General features: G+C 38.8%; 2 protein-coding genes and 1 non-coding gene across 3 annotated transcripts; 2 read left to right on the forward strand and 1 right to left on the reverse strand.

Moving 5' to 3' along the window:
- Positions 1–5,006: 5,006 nt before the first annotated feature.
- LOC113430105 (U6atac minor spliceosomal RNA) lies at positions 5,007–5,122 on the reverse strand. Its single transcript, XR_003373156.1, has one exon. It is a non-coding gene; the product is annotated as a U6atac minor spliceosomal RNA (small nuclear RNA).
- A 9,251-nt stretch (positions 5,123–14,373) lies between these two features.
- Positions 14,374–16,193, forward strand: LOC148131485 (ribosome biogenesis regulatory protein homolog). The gene is given in 3 exon segments (XM_087961803.1): positions 14,374–14,723; positions 14,726–15,081; positions 15,084–16,193. Coding segments are annotated over 3 exon segments (1,185 nt in total). The 5' UTR covers positions 14,374–14,467; the 3' UTR covers positions 15,657–16,193.
- A 2,996-nt stretch (positions 16,194–19,189) lies between these two features.
- LOC113429477 (regulator of ribosome synthesis 1) lies at positions 19,190–20,993 on the forward strand. Its single transcript, XM_087961804.1, has one exon. It carries the CDS (start codon positions 19,269–19,271, stop codon positions 20,343–20,345), a length of 1,077 nt encoding a protein of 358 aa, XP_087817930.1. The 5' UTR covers positions 19,190–19,268; the 3' UTR covers positions 20,346–20,993.
- Positions 20,994–23,045: the final 2,052 nt, after the last annotated feature.

Here is a 23,045-nt window from a genome sequence, read left to right on the forward strand (position 1 = left end):
AACTTAAAAGAAATATACCTCCTTTCATATTAATAAAGCAGCTGTGGCTTTTTAAAACGTGCTACAGAAGCTATTCCCAAATATATATATATATATATATATATATATATATATATATATATATATATATATATATATATATATATATATATATATATATATATTTCTGAGGTTCTCGCGGTATTTGTATGTGGATCTTTGGTTATTGGGTTTTCTCCGCGTAAGATTCAAAGTATCTAGCAGCGTTTGGCGAGGTCCCACTCGCCATCTTCAGGCTGGTGCTTCGGCTTGTGCCAGTGCAAGCAGTGCTTGCACTGGCACTCAGCACTAGCCTGGTGGCAGTGGACCTCGCCATGCCAGATACTTGAATCTTGCGGAGCAACCGAATAACAAAGATCCATATATATATATATATATATATATATATATATATATATATATATATATATATATATATATATATATAAACTTAAGAAAACATATATATATATATATATATATATATATATATATATATATATATATATATATATATATATATATATATTCCCAATTATATATATATATATATTTCACGTGCATATACAGCTATTTATAAAGCATCTCTTTTGGACAGTTTGAAGAACGTACCCCACAGTTTTGTCCTGGAGGGCCATGGGTTCTACTCCAAAAAAGGTAGTGAGTAGAACTGTAGAATTATCTATGTTGCATTTTGCCGAGAGGTTTCAGACTGTGCTCCTCTGTCCTACATTCTACACAGACCCAATGAGTAAAAATGAAATAAGATCTATGAGCATTTCTTGAAAGATACCACACCCATATTGATAGCATCACCCTTTGTGGATTATTTGATTGTTAACCAAAAGTTTCAGACAGTTGAGAATCAGTGTTTCATCTTACTGACAATACCTGATAAGAAGCAAACTCCAAGGAGATGACACTGGGGAAGCAGCCTTAAATGGAGAACAAAGTCCAAGTGTAGTTGTGCTGAGATTGACCTAAAAGAATGGATAAAGAAAATGAGGAGACATGAAGATGGAAACAGTGAAGATTAGAGAGAGGGAGGGGGGAAAAGCAGGGGAGGAACTTGTGATGTCTGCATATGTGTATGTCTGTGATTGAGAATTAGGAGTTTAACTGTGTATTGTAAGTATGGAGAAAATTATATGGACAAAGAAGAAACACAGATGTTTGAGAGGTTCCTTAAGCAAGAGAGACAATTATGGGTCCCAATGTGTGATCCTGTATTCTGTATTCTGAGTTTCAGGGCACATTCACATATGCCCTGTCAACAACTCAAAGATGCCTCACTAGCCATTTTTGAAAGGCCCTTCCTCATGACCCAAAACTTCTTCTCATCCCAACCCATAGCTGAGGCAAGTCAACTTTGGATTTAGCTCATGTGATGTTAAATTGGTGTTTACAACTATTCTCAATACAAGTTTTGTTAAACTACATAATGTCACTTAGGCAGCCATTGTGGCAATTATATGGCAGCATCTGGATCTGACAATCTCTTAATGGCTACTTTCAACTGTTGTGACCATGCCCCTTTTTTCCAGTGGTTGCTGGCATATCATCATGGCTATTTTGATTTGTGGTGCTTGGCTGATGTGACATCAAGAAAGGAGAAGCAGCACCCAGTACATGAGAGGAAACCATAGTTCAGGAACTCTCCAAAGTAACCAGCCTCTCAGACCAAAATAGTCACAATGCTGTGACTTTGCAAATCACTCTATGGCAGGGGTGTCAAACTCACGGTGTCGCGTGACATAACACGACTTTCCTCCTCCCTTAGCTAAACTGGGTGTTGGCGTGGCCAGCACATGACGCATTAGGCCCGTGGCCTGCAAGTTTGACAGCCCTGTTCTCTGGCATGTTGTTTCTATGGGTCTGCCAGGCAGAGGTCCTCACCTAAATGCTATTGCAAGAGCAGCAGCAAGGATCCATGAAAAAGCAGTAGACCAAGACATCTCCAAAGTGACCTGCCATCAGAACTTTTACTGTCAGAAAAGAATGGAGAGCACTTTTTTCCATTTACTACATCTTAATTTGTCCCACAGTAATATAGCTTTTTATCAAGAAGGTTAAATACAAAATCTTGGATATTGGATATACCAACATTCTATTGTTGTTTTTTAACTGAACCCATTAAAGTTTGGTCTCCAAGAGTGATTTAACTCTGCTTTTCCCAAAATGCAAGACCAAAGAACTAACCGTTATTTTTCGGACAGGACTGACTTTAAAATATTCCTCTGATGTTCATTATTCGTGTATTCAGATATTCCCATCCCATTTCTTTCACAGTCCCAAAATCAGCTCCAGAGATCTCTCCCAGATAGATTTCAGGAAATTGTTCTTAGTTGCCTAATTAACAAAGCATAGATTAATTATGGAGGAAGAGCAGATTTACACTGGCATCCTTTGCAATTCCTCACAGAATGGAGAAAAACATGTTAGTCTTTGATTTGGATGTGTCTTCATCTCTACATCTATTTGCATTACTTATCTGCTCTTCTCCACAGCGTATATTTCTATGGGTTAAAAAATGAGTTTTTATTTTGAGGGTCAGAATCCCCATCCCCACCTATCTTTCTGGGAAACAGGTATTTTTTGACTGGTTACAATCACTCTGTATAAATTATTCTTTACATTTGTGGTCATTTCTTCACTAGTGATTTATAGTATCTTAGGATCATCAAACATCACTGAGATACTCTAACAATAATGGCAACAAGCTTATACTGTCTCAATAGTGTCTTGGTGATACCATAAGACAGTCTTTCTCAACCTTGATGACTTTAAGATGGGTGGCCTTCAACTACGAGAATTAGCTGGGGAATTCTGGAGTTGAAGTTCATTGAGAAACTCTGCTATAAGATGCTAAAATTCCTGGTCAAGAAAGTGGCTTGTAAAAATCTCACAACATTCCAGATATATTTGTTGACCTGAGAATCTTTACTTTATAAAACATTTATCCTACAAACATTATTTTTAAACAAGATTATGACTTTTGGATTAGTCATATGAATTTAACTTACAATTACTATTTGTCATTAGAATGTATTACAATTTTTAATAAGCCACAATGACCACCGTGGAGAGAAATTTCTTTGTAATTTTTTATATTCAGTGAAAGCTGTATGTTCCCACAACCATTAAAAAAATGAGGAATTTGGGTGTGGAATAAAGAAAAGTGACTGGATGAAAAGAGTAACATTCTACTCAAAATGTATTCAGATGATACAGGTGATAATCATTTTGCATAATAAGAAAGCAAGGTATATGGGTAGCATGTGCTAAGTGATGCAGTTTGTCTCAAAGTTTTTCATGGCATGTTTTCTTAATGATAAAGCATTGTATTCATGTGTCAACAGGGTATGTACGTATCTCAACCACCTGCCATTACAAAAGAAAATAACCCCTGCTTTGTGACCCGCCTTGAAAACATCTGTTTCATTGCCATACCACACATGAAAACGCCACCTCCTTCGTGAAGGTGAACAGCAACCATTGGGAATCATCAACAACAACATCTAAGGGACTAGAACATCAGAGAGTTGACAATGCAACAACTGATTCTACTGATGGAAGTGATGGTAGCCTGTCAATACAATTGATAAATGCCTCTGTTCTGCAATATATTCCTCCAGCTTATTGGGAAGAAGGGCATTTCATAGACTAGCTCTATCATTAAGCAGAACATCACCATCACTTTAGGCATCTGATATGGACTAGCAGAACATGCAATTTATTTACTGTTATTCACTGTGTATTCATTGTGTATTCACTGCAAGGAGGGAAGAAACTCTGGGAGTTTCTGTCACATTTGCTGTTATATTTTGATCAGTCTTGGGTAGCATAAGCCTTGATCTAAAAGCTAGGGCACCATATGGGGTTCTATCTCAAGCAACAATTGCATTTATTGTATTGTTTTGAATACATTGAGTACATTTAAATATTAAATTTAATTACTTTAAATTAAGTATTTAATATTTAAAATAGATTTCTTTAAAGATAAAGTAGAATTAAAAAATGAGTTTTCTGCCATTATCCCATTTATTGCGGCACCAAAGAAAGCTTTGCAGCCTTGTCCCCTTTGAGCATTCAAAGCCTTCTTCTAAGAATATGAGATAGTCTCTGTTTACAAGAAGGGAAGAAACATGTATGTTCCTTTCTTTCAGTTAATGACCAGCATAAAACAAAAACAAAACAAAAAAGTGAAACAATAAAAAAGAAATACAAAGCAGATCCAAATGAGCTCTTGAACAACGTTTGTGTTTTGATTATAGAAGTATAATATGCTATAGTAAAACAAAATATTGCCAAGACTTAAATTCAGAACTAAAACTAATATTCTGAATCTATCCACAAAGAGAGGGAAAATAGTGGAAAGTACATTAGTGGATAGTACATCTTCATAGTAAGAAATATGTGAGTTATAAGCTGCATAGCCAATTAGGGAAAATATTTTTTCAAAGATCCGTGAGGAGAGTTAAAAATACAAATGTGAATAACACAGTCCCAAGAGAGAAGAAAGGAAATTGGGTCTACAATAGGTTATTAGTAATAGTAACAGTTACATGCAGTATATATTACAGGGACTAAAATAAATAGACTAAGATATTGAAGTTTGGTATTAAAAAATAAACCTGGGGACTTAAAGCAAGAAAAGAATATTTAATATCAACTTATCTGAAAGGGAATGGATAAGTTATTGGATCAAGAAATTGACCAGGTGATTTTAATTAAAGGAAGACTGTTCAGTTTAAAACACTATTGATGATAGCATTAATGATAAAGAATTTTTAAAATCTGGTTTTTAATGTATATTTTCCTATGTTCTAGCCGTTTGTGGATTTTAATTGCTGCCACATTATAATCAACATATAGATAAATGTAATGACCAATGACCTATTAGATAAGAGAAAATCCACAAAGCATACATTTTGGCCTACAATATGTAGGTGGCTTGGGGTGAAGAAACACGGGAGAATGTACCTGAGTAAAAAGTATTCCACCTTTTATTGAAAAATAGATAGAAGCCTAGTAACCAAGATTCCATGGAAAAAGTTCCATTCATACCAATGGAACTTCCACTTGCTCTCCTTTCTTTAATCCCCTGAACTGGTTTGGAAAATGAAGATCACGTGACCAAGGGGTGCTGCAACAGTCATGTGAGAACTGGTTGCAAACCTCTTTTCTCAGTGCTATTCTACATTTGAACGGGCACTAAATAAATGGTTATAAGTTAGTGACTATCCATATGGTAACTCCAGCTAAATTCTAAATTGAATTTAGAAGCTCAGGGTTGGCTTAGATTAGTATATAAATCAGAAAATCAGGTAGGTCTTGGGAATGTAAGCTGAACTAAGAAATAAAAACAAAATCTTTTCTATACCAGTACTAATTACATGAACATTAGCAATACAGCTTGATTTGAAGGACCCTACTTTTTTACTGTAATAATTGTACTCTCCAATTATTCATTTTCTCACCATTTCTCAACTCAAGAGGCTATTTTAAAAATTATACAAGCTTCAGAGGTGGTATTCAGCAGGTTCTGACCAGTTCTGGAGAACCAGTAGCAGAAATTTTGAGTAGTTCGGAGAACTGGCAAATACCGCCTCTGACTGGCCCCGCCCCCATCTATTCTCTGCCTCCCAAGTCCCAGCTGATCAGCTGGGTCTTCTTTTGTTGCCCTGCACAAGAGAATGGAGCTGGAAAGCAGGTTAGTGGGGTGGAGAGGGAATGGAATTTTGCATGCTCGCTAAGCCATGCTCACAGAACCGGTAGTAAAAAAATTTGAATCCCACCACTGACAAGCTTGTGTACGTGATTTATGATTTTGATGATTAGACAAGACAGATTATAGAAAGAAGAGCAATATAATGCATATTTAAAGAGAGAGAGGTCAAAATACATTTGCACTTATACCATAACTGCTGTGGTAAATATCGGAAGCCACCTTTTTCTATTTTCTTTCTTTTCTATTTTTCTTCAACTTATTTTCTTTTATTGCATTGTTTGCTTTTTCTTTGATTTTTTTTTATTCCCTGTGTGCTACTGTGTGTTAGCCTTTTGTTTATTAAAGATTTTAATAAAAATTATATGTAAAAACAGATTATGCAGTTTTAATTTTTTTTTTTAAATAAGCAATTCTAATTCTTGAGCTGTTGTTCTTTTTCACCTTATGCAGGAATAATAATAATCTTAATGGCCTCGTATGGTTCCTGTTGTGTTGGTGTGGTTCAGAAAAAGGTGAAAGAGAAAAAGGAAAGAAATTCAATTCTGGCTTGAAGTGTAGGCGTATTGTGAGGAGAGTGCTAGCCAGGGTTCCTGTGGGTCAGAGAGAGAGCGAGAGCTGCTGCTTGCCTTACCCCAAACTGGAAAGAGAAAGGAGAGAAAAGAAAAAGAGAGCATTAAAAAGACTGTTGTAAAAGAGAGTGGCTGTAGAAAAAAAAATGCAGACTAAGATTGGTGTGTGTGTGTGTGTGTGTGTGTGTGTGTGTGTGTAAGAAAAACTGGCAGGTGGCTTCCCTGGAGGAAGAGAAGCATATTCCTCATGTGACAAAATTTTCACAAGACTAGAAAGAGGCTGTCTTTGACAAAATTCTTTGAGGTAGACTGGGCAGAGAGGTCCTTCTTCCAAGGAAGGAGACACAGAAGGTGATCAGGTAAATGGATCCAAGGAAAGGAGAGAAGCAGGACTGAGCGCTCTCTTTTGTAAGCCCAGCACTTTTCTTTTACTTTCTTTCTCCCCCCCTCCCAGAAATGAGGGAAGGAATCTGAAAGAGAGACTTAAGAAACCAGGATCTTGTTGTAAACACCTATTGTAAATAGTTCTGCTGTCTATAGGGGCAAAAAAGAAAACATAAAAGCATCCACTCTCTAGGTTTCTCTATTTCAATTGTCATTCTTGTAAACCTAAATATCCCTGCAGTTATTTTATATTTCTCCTCACTTTCCTTCTTTTTATTTTATTTATTTTTATTTATTTTATTTTGTCAAGCAATTATAAGATAACAGGTATAAGTATAAAACATAGTTATGAATACATGAAATAGATACATATAAGAAAATAAAAAGAAACAATATGACAGGGACGGTAGGCACATTGGTGTGCTTATGCACACCCCCTTTTGTGACATATAGAATATATATTTTGTTTCTGAATACTGTAAAACGTCTGTAATGATTTTTTAACCAGTAAAAACAGAAAAGCTACCTGTAACCTGAATACCTTCAATAAACATTGAATGCATAGCCACAAAATCCGACAGCTTTCATCTAATACTTTAGCTGTTCAGCACTACTACCAGTTGAATCATGCATGCAAATATGTAAATGTTATGGAATCATGTCAGAAATTCTTAAAATGATTAAACTGAGAAAAAAAATATTCAGGCTAGAAAAATGATGCATTCACATTTAAACAAAGTGAAGAAAAGATGCTGATTTTTCTGCTGTTGTTTGTATTATACACAATAGTAAAAATGTTGAAAATATTCCATGCATTGTGTTCCATTGCACAAACATGACACTTCATTCAGCTCCCATTCTAAAATAATACCATTATTATGAGTCAATAATATGACTTCAAAGTAAGTGTGATATCTCCTCCTTAGGCAATCAGAGATCACTTCAAGTCATCACAAAGATGTCTCTTAGTCATGCTTCAAAACGCGTAAGATTTGTTCTTCTATACAGCTGATATAGTTACAGGGAAGAATATATCATAATAAATTTGTTAATTTCTGAAGTGCCACACAAATTCTTTGTTGTTGTTCTGAGTTAATCATGAGTGAGAACCGTCTGAATGATCCAAATATATAAGCACCATCCAATTTCAGAAAGCTATTCGAATTCTGTGATAAAAATTATCCTGGTTAGTTTTTTCCAATTTTGCAGAACAAGGTTCATAATGAACTAACATAATAAGAACATAAAAGATGTTCTCCTGGATTGGTACCCTAGCCCCACTAGTGTAGGATTCTGTTCTCATACCAATCAATTCTGATCTCGCCAATCAATTGCACAAGCAAGGCCATTAGTTGTCCAGTGGACGGTTTCAAAACAGTCAAATTGCCATCAAGGCACTGATACCAATTCCACATGCAAAAATTATAATGTCCATGATCCGGTATTATTGAGATACTGAACATTTCAGATCACCTTAAGTAAAAAAAAATGGTATTGCTATTTCCCCCAAAGGGTAAAGAGCCACAAATTATATTCAACTGCCGTCAAGAATCGGAATATCTAAGAGAACTGCTCAGCTTGCTTATTCAGATCAGTTTGCTCTGCAAGTTTGCTTCTCTATGCTGAAGATGAACAATAAACAACTCCTTATTACAACAGAGACAGGGTATCTCAATTTTTTTCCACATAGGATAAAAAATGATGATAAGTGCTCAATAGGTTTTCTCCTAAGTGGATACTCAATGACCTTGAAGACTCCAACAAGATAAGAGACACACAAAGAATGTACTATTGTTGACCTCAGGAGAAGATGACCTTAACTGACTTTTATGACTATCAATGACAGCTGCAAAAAAGATGACTGACTTTAATACTTAATGTTATTAAATATCCAACTCCTTACATCTTCATATTTTTCTAACTTTTCATAGTAATTTTCTGCTTTAGAACTATTTTATGTCTTAATGTGGTTGAAACTATGAATTGGCCCAACCAAATGCTGAATGTGTTTGTTCCTGGTGCAAAATAGCCAATTATCACACAAGGCTGGAAATGGCAACCTGTTTATTTGTACAGCACTCATGTCCTTTCAAGACTAAATCACAAATCCAAAGCTCATAGTGCACAAATCAGCATAGCTTTTACACACTTTTGAAAAATAAAGGCACATGAAGGCAACAAGCAACGAAGTAGTCACACCCATGGTAGAGGATGGCCCTCCCAGAAGGTGGATTCATTAATAAAATATTACAGTGCTTCCCTTTCTGTCTATAACTGATAAGGCTGGTAATTTAATATTCAAAAGTTTCTAGTTAATTTTATCTGAAACAGGAATTGCTGGCCTGGTATGTGTTCCTTGATAAAGTTATCACATAGCCTTTGGGGAATTTTAGGGCAAAAGGATGAGCAAAAAGGAGCGGCCCAAAGAGAAAACATCTTAAAGCAAAATGAAGGTTTGTCAACAAAATGGGGCATCTCTACCTAAAATTAGCTATACCAGTCCTACAAAGTCTAACACCTAATCTCAAATGTCAACATAGTAAAGACTACATACCTCAGTGACCATATTGAAAAATACTTTGTAGAACATTATGAATTTGGTGAAGTACCAGAATTGCTAGATCAACAAGAAGTGGCAGAATTAAATAAGAGAGAGTTTGGCAGTTTATCCTACTGCAAACACTATAACCACACTACACAGCTGACACCAAATTCCCATATATATTATTGCTTTACTTTTAGTTGTGATTTCACCCATCCCAATAAAAAGATTCCCCAATAGTATCAATACATCTGCCTCCTTAAACTTCTGAATATCCATCGTTTGCTGCCGTATCTATTTTACTAATCAGGAAAAAGATGTACTAGTCAGGGATCTTGTGCAGAGCTTTGGACTGAAGGAAATATAATCATTCAATTTGATCTATGAGATGTCCTTGTCTCATTTGCCTTTTAATCCTTTCAAAAGTGTTTATGAAGTACTTTTCCCTGACCCTTTTTTTTCTACTTTCCCAAAAATGCATGTTTGCAATGATACTTATGTCATGAGTTTTTTGAGAATGGGAGTATAGATAAGCAAGAATTTCTATTTTTACAAGAATATTTAAAGCATAGTTCATGGGCTTGGTTTATTTACTTCTCAGAATCTCTTTCTGAAGCTACTCAAGTTCTGAGGTGGTTTTGCTTATTATACTTCTATGTTTCAGCCTGAAGAGAGACTATAGTGGATATGCCTGAGTAAGCAGCAGATATGAACATTGAAGTTAGGATAGAAGAGGAAAGAATGCTAGGACTACTATAATAATAAAATAATTCCATAGAGTAGGCCAATTTCACTGGAGAATGTCTGTTTCTATTTCTCCTGAAACTAATACTGCATCTACAACCTGCTGCTTCTGTGAAAATATAATTCATCATCTCCCAAAATCCCCTAAGAATGGTAGATTAAGTCTCGATTGCATGCTGGCTGGGGAATTCAGGGAATTTGAAGTCTATACAACGAAAACACTGTCCTGGTGAATAGATGCAACTCATCAAATTATTCCTCCCTCCTTTGGAAAATGTATTTTCGCCTCTGAACATTTCAGATACTGAACCAATTGTTAGTTTTACAAGATCAGTTCACACAAATCATGATTAACAGGTGCCAGACAAATGGAAATATTAAAAACCTAAGATATTGGTTCCAAATAAATATATTACAGTCTTAACATTATCATTAATATTATACATAATGGGAAGGTAAGTAGCATTCCAGATCAAAATTACCATAGCAGTGCATTTGATTCATCATATTTTTTTTTAATCATGTAAATAATGCACTAAATTTGGGGCGCCTTGATTGTATATGGATTATTGTGAATGAGTTTAAGAACAATCCATCTATTAAATCTTTATACATGAAGAAGTACAAAAAACTTTAGCAATACATATTGACTGGGATTTTTCAGTGCTTAATGGCAAAAGGAATAGAGATGCTAATGTAAAGTAACCCACTTAAAGCAATAGGTCTAATTTTAGGCTGAAAATGCTAGGCAACAAATGAGAAGGACTATAAGAGGTTATAGGTTGTCCTGACTCCATTTCCCCCCTCCATTCCTTTGTGTTTGCATTCTGCAGGTAACCCATATCTCAGCCTAGAGGAAGGACTTATGTAACCTGGATCTTTACAAAAACAAACATCAGTATTGTAAGTTATTTTGAACTAATCGTTCAAGATGAAATAGAAGACAAGAGTTCCGATTCTACTTCAATATTTTTTAATTACAGTTGGACTTAAATATGCATAAACTAATCCCAAAAGGATACACGTGGCATTTTATAAAAGATCATGAAAGCATATTGAGTCAAGCAGCATTTTAACTACTGTATATACTGTCTATGCTGATCTGGCCAGAGGAATCCTTCAGTCTTCTTAAAATTTAATTAACTCCTTAAATTCAAAATATCAATTCTGTTAGTTGTAAAGAAAATATGAGTTATCAAGACACAGTACCATCTTGTGGCAATTAACAGTATTATTCAGAAAACAAGCCTGAATGAAATGCTAGAAATATCACCAAGACCAATTGAAACAGTGCACTTAAATATATGACATATTTATTTTTTCAGTTTTGGAGGGGGTTGTTAAAAAAAACACAATTATCTCAAATCTTTCATCTGGGCAATGTTTTCAAATGTACTTATCTACTAATCTGGATGCTTTTCTGCTGATATGGCTTTTGGAAAATATACAAAACCTAAACAGTTGTCAGAATTTTGACATAATACTACTTATTCCAATTTATGTATTTATTACACAGAAATCAACCATATAACTACTTTCTAAATTTTAAATAAGGATTTTATATTCATTGGGAAAAAAAACATCTTATAGTATCAAATATCTTAAATTCAAATTCACACAAATTCTCCAAATTCCATGAATTTATCTCTTTGGGCATGATAGAAGTTTCAAAACCATATTACAAATTAGAGAAAACAGACAATATTCTTGTTGAGTTCTACCTCCATTTTAATGACTAGTGAAGAAAATCTATCCTGTGTTTTTACATTATTATGAGTTTTTGAATTACTAGAGTTCACTTTCTGAGCAGTTCTAGCATTGAGTCGCTTTGAACCAGTTCTTATCAGAATGCACATTCTTGATTCTTTTTCTTATCAGAATCCAAATTCTTGCTTCTATTTACTTCAAAGAAATAGAAACATTAGGCAAAGGCACTTGTTACTAAAAATATTGTCTCCCTGCTCCCATCAGGTAATTGCATGAGTTGAAGGATGAATATTCTACAGGAAAACTAAACATGCAAGATTTGATTACACCATTGGGAGACTTGAAAGAACAGGTTAGGGATAGAAAACCTATGCAGTTATTAGGAATAGAAAAAAACTTCATGGCACATAATCAATCAATTTATATAATGGGCAAGATCCTTACCACCCTTTAAAATTACAGTGATATAATCTTCATAGTATGAAGCCAGTGGGGCCATATATTCAAAAGATGATCAAACTTGTTCTGAAAGTGCTTTCTACTTCAAATGTATGTACCATTCTTCCTGTTCTAGGAACCTTTCTGTATTATTGTATCAATATTATCAAAGATGTTAAGGGTGCAGCAAATCTCTAAAATTCCTGAAAAATGAATTATGTTCAGATAAGTCCAAAGATCCTGCAAGTTATTAGTATAATATAGCATAGTGAAATGTAGTGTACAAAATGAAGCATTAATTCTTTTCCACACCTTTTTTAGGCTTTGTCATTCTATATAATTAGAGTTCAGTAATTAGAGTTCAACAAAGTAGACCATAATCTACTTCTTGGTAAACTAGAAAAAAGTGGGATAGATGGCATTACCACCAGATAGATTTATAACTGGCTGACAAACCATACTCAACAAGTAATCCTTAATGGTTCCACATCCACGTGGAGGGAAGTAAAGCAGTGTGCCACAAGGTTCCGTCTCAGGCCCAGTACTCTTCAATATCTTCATAAATGACTTAGAAGAGGGAATAGAAGGGGAATTTATCAAATTTGCAGATGATACTAAACTGGCAGAATAGCCAACACCCTAGATAATACCGTAGGCTCAAGATCCAGATGGATTTCAACAGACTTTGAACACTAACAAAATGAAATACAATGTAGAGAAAAGTAAAGTCTTACACTTAGGCAAGAAAAACCAAAAGGACACGTACAGATTAGGTGAAACCTGGCTTAATAGCAGTAACCGTGAGAGGGATCTTGGAGTCCTAGTGGACAATCAATTAAATATGAGGCAGCAGTGTGTGACAGCAGCCCAAAAAGCCTGTGCAATCTTAAATTGCATTGACAGAGGGATTGAATCAAGATCACGTTGAGGTACTAATACCATTCAATAAAGCCTTAGTAAGACCACACCTAGAATACTGCATTCAGTTTTCATCACCACACTATAAAAAAGATGTTGAGACTCTAGAACAGGGGTGTCAAACTCCCAGCCCGGAGGCCGGTGTGTCACACGCTGGCCATGCCCATATCCAGTTTAGCAAAGAGGTTAAAGGTCATGATACATCACGTGATGCCACTGTGATGCCACACGTTTGACACCCCTGCTCTAGAAAGAATGCATAGAAGTGCCGCAATGATGATTAGGGGCCTAGAGGCTAAAACACATGAAGAACAGTTGCAAGAACTGGGCATGACTAGTCTAGTGAAGAGAAGGACTGGGATGACACGATAGCAGTGTTTCAATATTTGAGGGGCTGTCACAGAAAGAAGGAGGACAATCTATTTTCTAAAGGTACCTCAAGGCCAGACAAAGAACAATGGATGGAAATGGATTAAGGAGAGAGATTCAACCTAGAAATAAGGAGAAATTTTCAGACAGTGAGAACAATCAACCAATGGAACAACTTGGCTTCAGCAGTTTTGGCCGCTTGGAGGTTTTAAAGAAGAGATTGGACAGCCACTTGTCAAAAGTGGGTATAGGGTCTCCTGCTTGAGCAGGGGATTGAACTATTTGTTTTTATTTATTTATTTTTGTCAATTGCTTACAAGATAGTAGGTATAAGTAAAAACATAGTTATGAATACATGGATACATATAAGAAAAATGAAAAATAAAAAAATAAAAGAAATACGACAGGGATGGTAGGCACGTTGGTGCGCTTATGCATGCCCCATACAGACTTCTTAGGAAAGGGGTGAGGTCAATAGTAGACAGTCTAAGGTGAAAGTTTTTGGGGTTTGGGGAAAAAACCACAGAGTCAGATAGACTATTCCAGACATTCCAGTCGTATTTCCTGCAATCAAATTTGGTGTGATCAACCTTGAGTTTGTATCTATTGTGTTCTTGTGTTGTTATGGTTGAAGCTGAAGTATTCATTGACAGGTAGACAACATAGACAACTAGTTGACCTACAAGTCGCGTTCAAGTCGAACTCTGTGATTTTGTAAAGTCTGTTTTTAAAAAAAATACGAGGGCAACAAGGATACAGTAAATCCCTCGTTATCTTCGGAACTAGGAGAACCATTGAAAGAATGAGAAGCCCTTCTTTTAGCAAACTTCCCTATCAATGGAGGACTACATCCCCCAGAATACCACGCACCCATACTCCACGAGATTATTGTCAGTCGGACGCCCTGGCGTAATACAACGACGCTGCGGAAGGCACAACCGGAACTTCATGTAGCTTCGCCCCGGAAGTAGTCTCCCTGACTCCATCTAATGAGCCGGTGCGGGAAAAGAAGCGTGTCTTTTCGCCGCGTGCGAAGGGCTCGTGGCTATGGCTACCCTCTTGGTCGAGGACTTGCTGGCGCGCGCCGAAGAGCGCGAGGCGGAGACCCAGCGCTGCGTGGCGGTGCAGAAGGAGCTGGAGTTGGAGTTCGACTTGGGGAACTTACTAGCGGTGGATAAAAACCCGGCTCCACGCGCCCTTGCGCGAGTCTCCTCGGAGCGCGAGTCTCTCCTGCGCGCTTTGGCCCGAGATAACAGTCAGTTGCTGGTGGGCCAGCTGTGGGCGCTGCCGTCCGAGCGGGTGGAAGGGGCGCGGGCCCCGTGGTGGCCCGCCTGCCCGAACCCTCGACGCGCTTGCCCAGGGAAAAGCCGCTGCCCAAACCTCGGCCGCTCACCAAATGGGAGCAGTTCGCGCGCCTCAAAGGCATCCGGCCGACGCGGAAGAAGCGCGGCACCTTGGTCTGGGACGAAGCCGCCAAAGAGTGGCGACGGCGCTGGGGTTACCGCCGAGCTGGCGGAGATCCTTCCCGCGACTGGCTCTTGGAAGTGCCGGACTCGGCCGACCCGATGGAGGATCAGTTCGCAAAGCGGCGCCAGGAGAAGCGGGAGCGGGTGGCGCGCAACGAGCTCAACCGCCTGCGGAACCTGGGGCGCGCTCACCGGGGCCGGGGGCGGCCGACCTGCACCCGACGGGCCACCAAGACCGGGCCGAGATGGGCCGCGCCTCCGTCCTGGCTCGCGTCTCCACCGCCTCCCGCGGCCGCTTCCAACCTCGCCTTCCCAAGGAGCCCGCCGTCGCGCAGACCAACACAGCCCGCGGAAAGAAGCGTCGTTTCCAGCCGCTGCTGGGAGACCTTGAAGGGGAGAAGAAGCGGCACCTGGAGTTAGCCCGCAGCCTGAGCAGCAAGAAGCCGCCCCTGGACTTGACCCGCGCGGTCAACAAGCAGCTCCGCGAAGAGGAGGCCGAGGCTGCCAGAGGCAAAGGCAAAAGGCGCGAGCAGCGGGGCAAGAGGGGTCGAAGGCAGCAGCAGAGGTCCGGACACGCCAGGGGCAAGAAAAGCGCAGGAGCAGGTCGCAGAGGGAATCCGGGGGATCTGGAAGCTTCAACAGGAAAAGAAAATAGCAGACTGAAGCGGTTTATTTTATGTAAGGCTGCAGCAAAATGTGGACTTGCTAAGTTAAACATTATTCTAACTTTACTTTGGCTTTTAGCCCCCAAAGAACTTTGTGAGACCTGACGAAAGAGCGTATAAAGACATTGGCAATAAATTAAAATGATATATAAAGTTTGAAAGAATCTACTCACTTGAAGAAATATCACATTAGATGTACAGTTCAGACAATGCCTTGACTGGGAATTGGAATGACTTCAAAGAATAAAACTTCAAAGCAGTTGAAATATATAGAAGGACTTGCTTTTTTTTATAATGAAGTCCTAATATGCCCTTTTAAATGAGAATTGAAATGGACACTTCTCAGCTGCAGTGTTTTTCTGTACTTCTTTTTCATGTATCTGAATTATCTCCATTGTCAACCAGGCTAAAGGCAAATCACTAGAAGAATATTGTGTTTACATCGTGGTAACTGACTTTTATATCTGTTGAGATTATAACTGCATATAAAATGTCAAATTGTCTCATCGAAATACCATTTTCATCATTTTGGCACTATGAATTCTGATTTCAGCAAAACTGTAGATTTTGTCTGGGGAGATGTATGTGGATATATGTACGTGCCCACTGTTCTTACAGCAAGATTAAAGACATTGAATTAAACCTGTGTTTTTTTTCTGCTTCCCAACAACCTCAACTTTATTAAAAAAATGTATATGCTTTATATGTTAAAAATCCCAAAGTAATTTATAGGAATATAAAATCTATTAAAAACAAATGTTAGATGAAGTCAATGGTTGGGAAAGGTCAGCATAAAAAAGTTTATATGTTTTTAAAAGATGCACTAAATTATTTACTATAAGGCCTAGTGTATAACAAAGCAAGCACAACACAGAAGACTTGCCTCACTATAATGTAAAATTAGATTAGACTTGGTTTTATTTTAAAAACAATTTGTGTGTGTGTGTGCGTGTGCGTGCACCATCTGTGGTAAAAAAATTCTATTAAGTGCTCTACCCCAACTCACCAATCTTTCTGGCTTTGCAGACCAGCAGAGTGGGGTAGAGAACAGTTCCGTGTGAGCTGCAGGCAAATGTGCACACCCACTGCTCCATTTGTGCAAGCGGCCGGCAAACCGCTCATGCAAGTTGCGTGCACGTGCGCATGCTTGTCCGTTGCTCATGCAAGTGGGGATTTTTATACTTTGAAATAGAAAATTCTTTGAGCTTTAAAAATTCCATCTTGCAAATTAATCTTGAGGCTTGGTGACCAGAGCCTAAAAGGATTCTTTTTTAAAAAAATCTACAAAGTGATCAATACTAGTTGTATCTGGATTTATGTTTCTCATTAAAGATGAATCTACAATTGGCCGTATATTTAAGTAATAGAATTTAAACAAACAGGACATAGATTGTCTCCGTGAACATAAAAATATGCTATTTTATATGATATTTCCTTGGAGGGTGGAACCTTTTTATTAATTACAACACTACCTTGTTATATGAAAAAGTGTTCTACGGAATTAAGAACGTGTATGCTATTTTTTTTATTCCATTTTTATATGTGTTATTGTCAATGTGTGAAATTAGGCATTTTATAGAATGTCTAAGAAATCTGTAGAATGCTAAAAAATAGGACATCAAAATATGAAGCACAACATTTCACACATTGCCAAAAGACAAAACAGCGAAGTATAAAATACTCCTGCTAAAATGCCATTCTAGCCTTCCTTGTTGCATGCAACAAATTTTGGTCTTTTTTCAGTAAGAATACTTCATTTTGTATTTTTCATTTTCTTACATGTCTTTTCAATAAAGGCTTAGGGTTAGCGAGATAAAGTATATAGCAGTGGTTGGGGGGTGTCATCATAGGGGGTCCACGAAGGCCTGAAGAAATGCCATGATTTAAACTTTTAAGTCTTGGGGGTCTGTTGCCATGCTCCATGGGCACAAAAGGTATTTAAAAAGGATCTGTGGTGAAGAAAAGGTTGAGAACAAATGGTATTTAGCATATTAAAATAACAGACATTTCATACTTCGCCTAAAACGTCACACATTCTATAGATTTCCTAAGGATACAATGCCAGCTTTTCATACATTGTAGGTAACATATATAACTCAAGGCAGCAAACATACCTGCAAAATTACAGGTACCAATATATTTTCTCATTTCTGGACATATAAGGAAATTTTTAATGGACCTTCATGTCCATTATTTATTTGATTTATATTCCACCTTTATACCCAAATAGTATATGCCATTCAAACACAATAACATGAACACAAAATGCTTAGTATTACTGTAGAGATGCTAAAAACACTGCACATTCCAAATAAGGAGCTACACAACTGGCAATCCAATTTTCTGGCCCTTTAATATCCCCATATCCTTTCTACCGGTAGACCTTCTTTACATGAGCTAAGAAACTAAGTCTGTAACTCCAAAGAACACAAGATTTTGTTAACAGCATTCATACCGTGGTTTATGCAAGCCAATTTTGCTGGGGTCACACAGCATAATGAACCATAAACTAAGCCAGCAGAGTTTATGAATACAGTTTGTATATGGCTGGCTAATTTGTGATTCAATATGTGTGGTGCTACTTTAATGCAGTCAGCGTCGGACCCGCACCTGTGGCAAAACCTGTTGCAAGAACTGGGCATGACTAGTCTAGTGAAGAGAAGGACTGGGATGACACGATAGCAGTGTTCCAATATTTGAGGGGCTGTCACAGAAAGAAGGAGGACAATCTATTTTCTAAAGGTACCTCAAGGCCAGACAAAGAACAATGGATGGAAATGGATTAAGGAGAGATATTCAACCTAGAAATAAGGAGAAATTTTCAGACAGTGAGAACAATCAACCAATGGAACAACTTGGCTTCAGCAGTTTTGGCCGCTTGGAGGTTTTAAAGAAGAGATTGGACAGCCACTTGTCAAAAGTGGGTATAGGGTCTCCTGCTTGAGCAGGGGATTGAACTATTTGTTTTTATTTATTTATTTTTGTCAATTGCTTACAAGATAGTAGGTATAAGTAAAAACATAGTTATAAATACATGGATACATATAAGAAAAATGAAAAATAAAAGAAATACAACAGGGATGGTAGGCACATTGGTGCGCTTATGCATGCCCCATACAGACTTCTTAGGAAAGGGGTGAGGTCAATAGTAGACAGTCTAAGGTGAAAGTTTTTGGGGTTTGGGAAAAAACCACAGAGTCAGATAGACTATTCCAGACATTCCAGTCGTATTTCCTGCAATCAAATTTGGTGTGATCAACCTTGAGTTTGTATCTATTGTGTTCTTGTGTTGTTATGGTTGAAGCTGAAGTATTCATTGACAGGTAGACAACATAGACAACTAGTTGACCTACAGGTCGCGTTCAAGTCGAACTCTGTTATTTTGTAAAGTCTGTTTTTAAAAAAAATACGAGGGCAACAAGGATACAGTAAATCCCTCGTTATCTTCGGAACTAGGAGAACCATTGAAAGAATGAGAAGCCCTTCTTTTAGCAAACTTCCCTATCAATGGAGGACTACATCCCCCAGAATACCACGCACCCATACTCCACGAGATTATTGTCAGTCGGACGCCCTGGCGTAATACAACGACGCTGCGGAAGTCACAACCGGAACTTCATGTAGCTTCGCCCCGGAAGTAGTCTCCCTGACTCCATCTAATGAGCCGGTGCGGGAAAAGAAGCGTGTCCTTTCGCCGCGTGCGAAGGGCTCGTGGCTATGGCTACCCTCTTGGTCGAGGACTTGCTGGCGCGCGCCGAAGAGCGCGAGGCGGAGACCCAGCGCTGCGTGGCGGTGCAGAAGGAGCTGGAGTTGGAGTTCGACTTGGGGAACTTACTAGCGGTGGATAAAAACCCGGCTCCACGCGCCCTTGCGCGAGTCTCCTCGGAGCGCGAGTCTCTCCTGCGCGCTTTGGCTCGAGATAACAGTCAGTTGCTGGTGGGCCAGCTGTGGGCGCTGCCGTCCGAGCGGGTGGAAGGGGGCGCGGGCCCCGTAGTGGCCCGCCTGCCCGAACCCTCGACGCGCTTGCCCAGGGAAAAGCCGCTGCCCAAACCTCGGCCGCTCACCAAATGGGAGCAGTTCGCGCGCCTCAAAGGCATCCGGCCGACGCGGAAGAAGCGCGGCACCTTGGTCTGGGACGAAGCCGCCAAAGAGTGGCGACGGCGCTGGGGTTACCGCCGAGCTGGCGGAGATCCTTCCCGCGACTGGCTCTTGGAAGTGCCGGACTCGGCCGACCCGATGGAGGATCAGTTCGCAAAGCGGCGCCAGGAGAAGCGGGAGCGGGTGGCGCGCAACGAGCTCAACCGCCTGCGGAACCTGGGGCGCGCTCACCGGGGCCGGGGGGCGGCCGACCTGCACCCGACGGGCCACCAAGACCGGGCCGAGATGGGCCGCGCCTCCGTCCTGGCTCGCGTCTCCACCGCCTCCCGCGGCCGCTTCCAACCTCGCCTTCCCAAGGAGCCCGCCGTCGCGCAGACCAACACAGCCCGCGGAAAGAAGCGTCGTTTCCAGCCGCTGCTGGGAGACCTTGAAGGGGAGAAGAAGCGGCACCTGGAGTTAGCCCGCAGCCTGAGCAGCAAGAAGCCGCCTCTGGACTTGACCCGCGCGGTCAACAAGCAGCTCCGCGAAGAGGAGGCCGAGGCTGCCAGAGGCAAAGGCAAAAGGCGCGAGCAGCGGGGCAAGAGGGGTCGAAGGCAGCAGCAGAGGTCCGGACACGCCAGGGGCAAGAAAAGCGCAGGAGCAGGTCGCAGAGGAAATCCGGGGGCATCTGGAAGCTTCAACAGGAAAAGAAAATAGCAGACTGAAGCGGTTTATTTTATGTAAGGCTGCAGCAAAATGTGGACTTGCTAAGTTAAACATTATTCTAACTTTACTTTGGCTTTTAGCCCCCAAAGAACTTTGTGAGACCTGACTAAAGAGCGTATAAAGACATTGGCAATAAATTAAAATGATATATAAAGTTTGAAAGAATCTACTCACTTGAAGAAATATCACATTAGACGTACAGTTCAGACAATGCCTTGACTGGGAATTGAATGACTTCAAAGAATAAAACTTCAAAGCAGTTGAAATATATAGGACTTGCTTTGTTTATAATGAAGTCCTAATATGCCCTTTTAAATGAGAATTGAAATGGACACTTCTCAGCTGCAGTGTTTTTTCTGTACTTCTTTTTCATGTATCTGAATTATCTCCATTGTCAACCAGGCTAAAGGCAAATCACTAGAAGAATATTGTGTTTACATCGTGGTAACTGACTTTTATATCTGTTGAGATTATAACTGCATATAAAATGTCAAATTGTCTCATCGAAATACCATTTTCATCATTTTGACACTATGAATTCTGATTTCAGCAACACTGTAGATTTTGTCTGGGGAGATGTATGTGGATATATGTACGTGCCCACTGTTCTTACAGCAAGATTAAAGACATTGAATTAAACCTGTGTTTTTTTCCTGTAAGTTGTTTTTCTGCTTCCCAACAACCTCAACTTTATTTAAAAAATGTATATGCTTTATATGTTAAAAATCCCAAAGTAATTTATAGGAATATAAAATCTATTAAAAACAAATGTTAGATGAAGTCAATGGTTGGGAAAGGTCAGCATAAAAAAGTTTATATGTTTTTAAAAGATGCACTAAATTATTTACTATAAGGCCTAGTGTATAACAGAAAGCAAGCACAACACAGAAGACTTGCCTCACTATAATGTAAAATTAGATTAGACTTGGTTTTATTTTAAAAACAATTTGTGTGTGTGTGTGCGTGCGTGCACCATCTGTGGTAAAAAAATTCTATTAAGTGCTCTACCCCAACTCACCAATCTTTCTGGCTTTGCAGACCAGCAGAGTGGGGTAGAGAACAGTTCCGTGTGAGCTGCAGGCAAATGTGCACACCCACTGCTCCATTTGTGCAAGCGGCCGGCAAACCGCTCATGCAAGTTGAGTGCACGTGCGCATGCTTGTCCGTTGCTCATGCAAGTGGGGATTTTTATACTTTGAAATAGAAAATTCTTTGAGCTTTAAAAATTCCATCTTGCAAATTAATCTTGAGGCTTGGTGACCAGAGCCTAAAAGGATTCTTTTTTTAAAAAAATCTACAAAGTGATCAATACTAGTTGTATCTGGATTTATGTTTCTCATTAAAGATGAATCTACAATTGGCCGTATATTTAAGTAATAGAATTTAAACAAACAGGACATAGATTGTCTCCGTGAACATAAAAATATGCTATTTTATATGATATTTCCTTGGAGGGTGGAACCTTTTTTATTAATTACAACACTACCTTGTTATATGAAAAAGTGTTCTACGGAATTAAGAACGGTGTATGCTATTTTTTTTTATTCCATTTTTTATATGTGTTATTGTCAATGTGTGAAATTAGGCATTTTATAGAATGTCTAAGAAATCTGTAGAATGCTAAAAATAGGACATCAAAATATGAAGCACAACATTTCACACATTGCCAAAAGACAAAACAGCGAAGTATAAAATACTCCTGCTAAAATGCCATTCTAGCCTTCCTTGTTGCATGCAACAAATTTTGGTCTTTTTTTCAGTAAGAATACTTCATTTTGTATTTTTTCATTTTCTTACATGTCTTTTCAATAAAGGCTTAGGGTTAGCGTAGATAAAGTATATAGCAGTGGTTGGGGGGGTGTCATCATAGGGGGTCCACGAAGGCCTGAAGAAATGCCATGATTTAAACTTTTAAGTCTTGGGGGGTCTGTTGCCATGCTCCATGGGCACAAAAGGTATTTAAAAAGGATCTGTGGTGAAGAAAAGGTTGAGAACAAATGGTATTTAGCATATTAAAATAACAGACATTTCATACTTTGCCTAAAACGTCACACATTCTATAGATTTCCTAAGGATACAATGCCAGCTTTTCATACATTGTAGGTAACATATATAACTCAAGGCAGCAAACATACCTGCAAAAGTACAGGTACCAATATATTTTCTCATTTCTGGACATATAAGGAAATTTTTAATGGACCTTCGTGTCCATTATTTATTTGATTTATATTCCACCTTTATACCCAAATAGTATATGCCATTCAAACACAATAACATGAACACAAAATGCTTAGTATTACTGTAGAGATGCTAAAAACACTGCACATTCCAAATAAGGAGCTACACAACTGGCAATCCAATTTTCTGGCCCTTTAATATCCCCATATCCTTTCTACCGGTAGACCTTCTTTACATGAGCTAAGAAACTAAGTCTGTAACTCCAAAGAACACAAGATTTTGTTAACAGCATTCATACCCATGGTTTATGCAAGCCAATTTTGCTGGGGTCACACAGCATAATGAACCATAAACTAAGCCAGCAGAGTTTATGAATACAGTTTGTATATGGCTGGCTAATTTGTGATTCAATATGTGTGGTGCTACTTTAATGCAGTCAGCGTCGGACCCCGCACCTGTGGCAAAATGCTAGGATAAAAAAGGTAAGATATCCACCAACTAGGTCTAATAGGT

Source organism: Notechis scutatus, chromosome 3 (assembly GCF_049901735.1).
Source record: "Notechis scutatus isolate UNSWTSFEM ecotype Mainland chromosome 3, rNotScu1.2, whole genome shotgun sequence".
Taxonomy (NCBI): Eukaryota; Metazoa; Chordata; class Lepidosauria; order Squamata; family Elapidae; genus Notechis; species Notechis scutatus.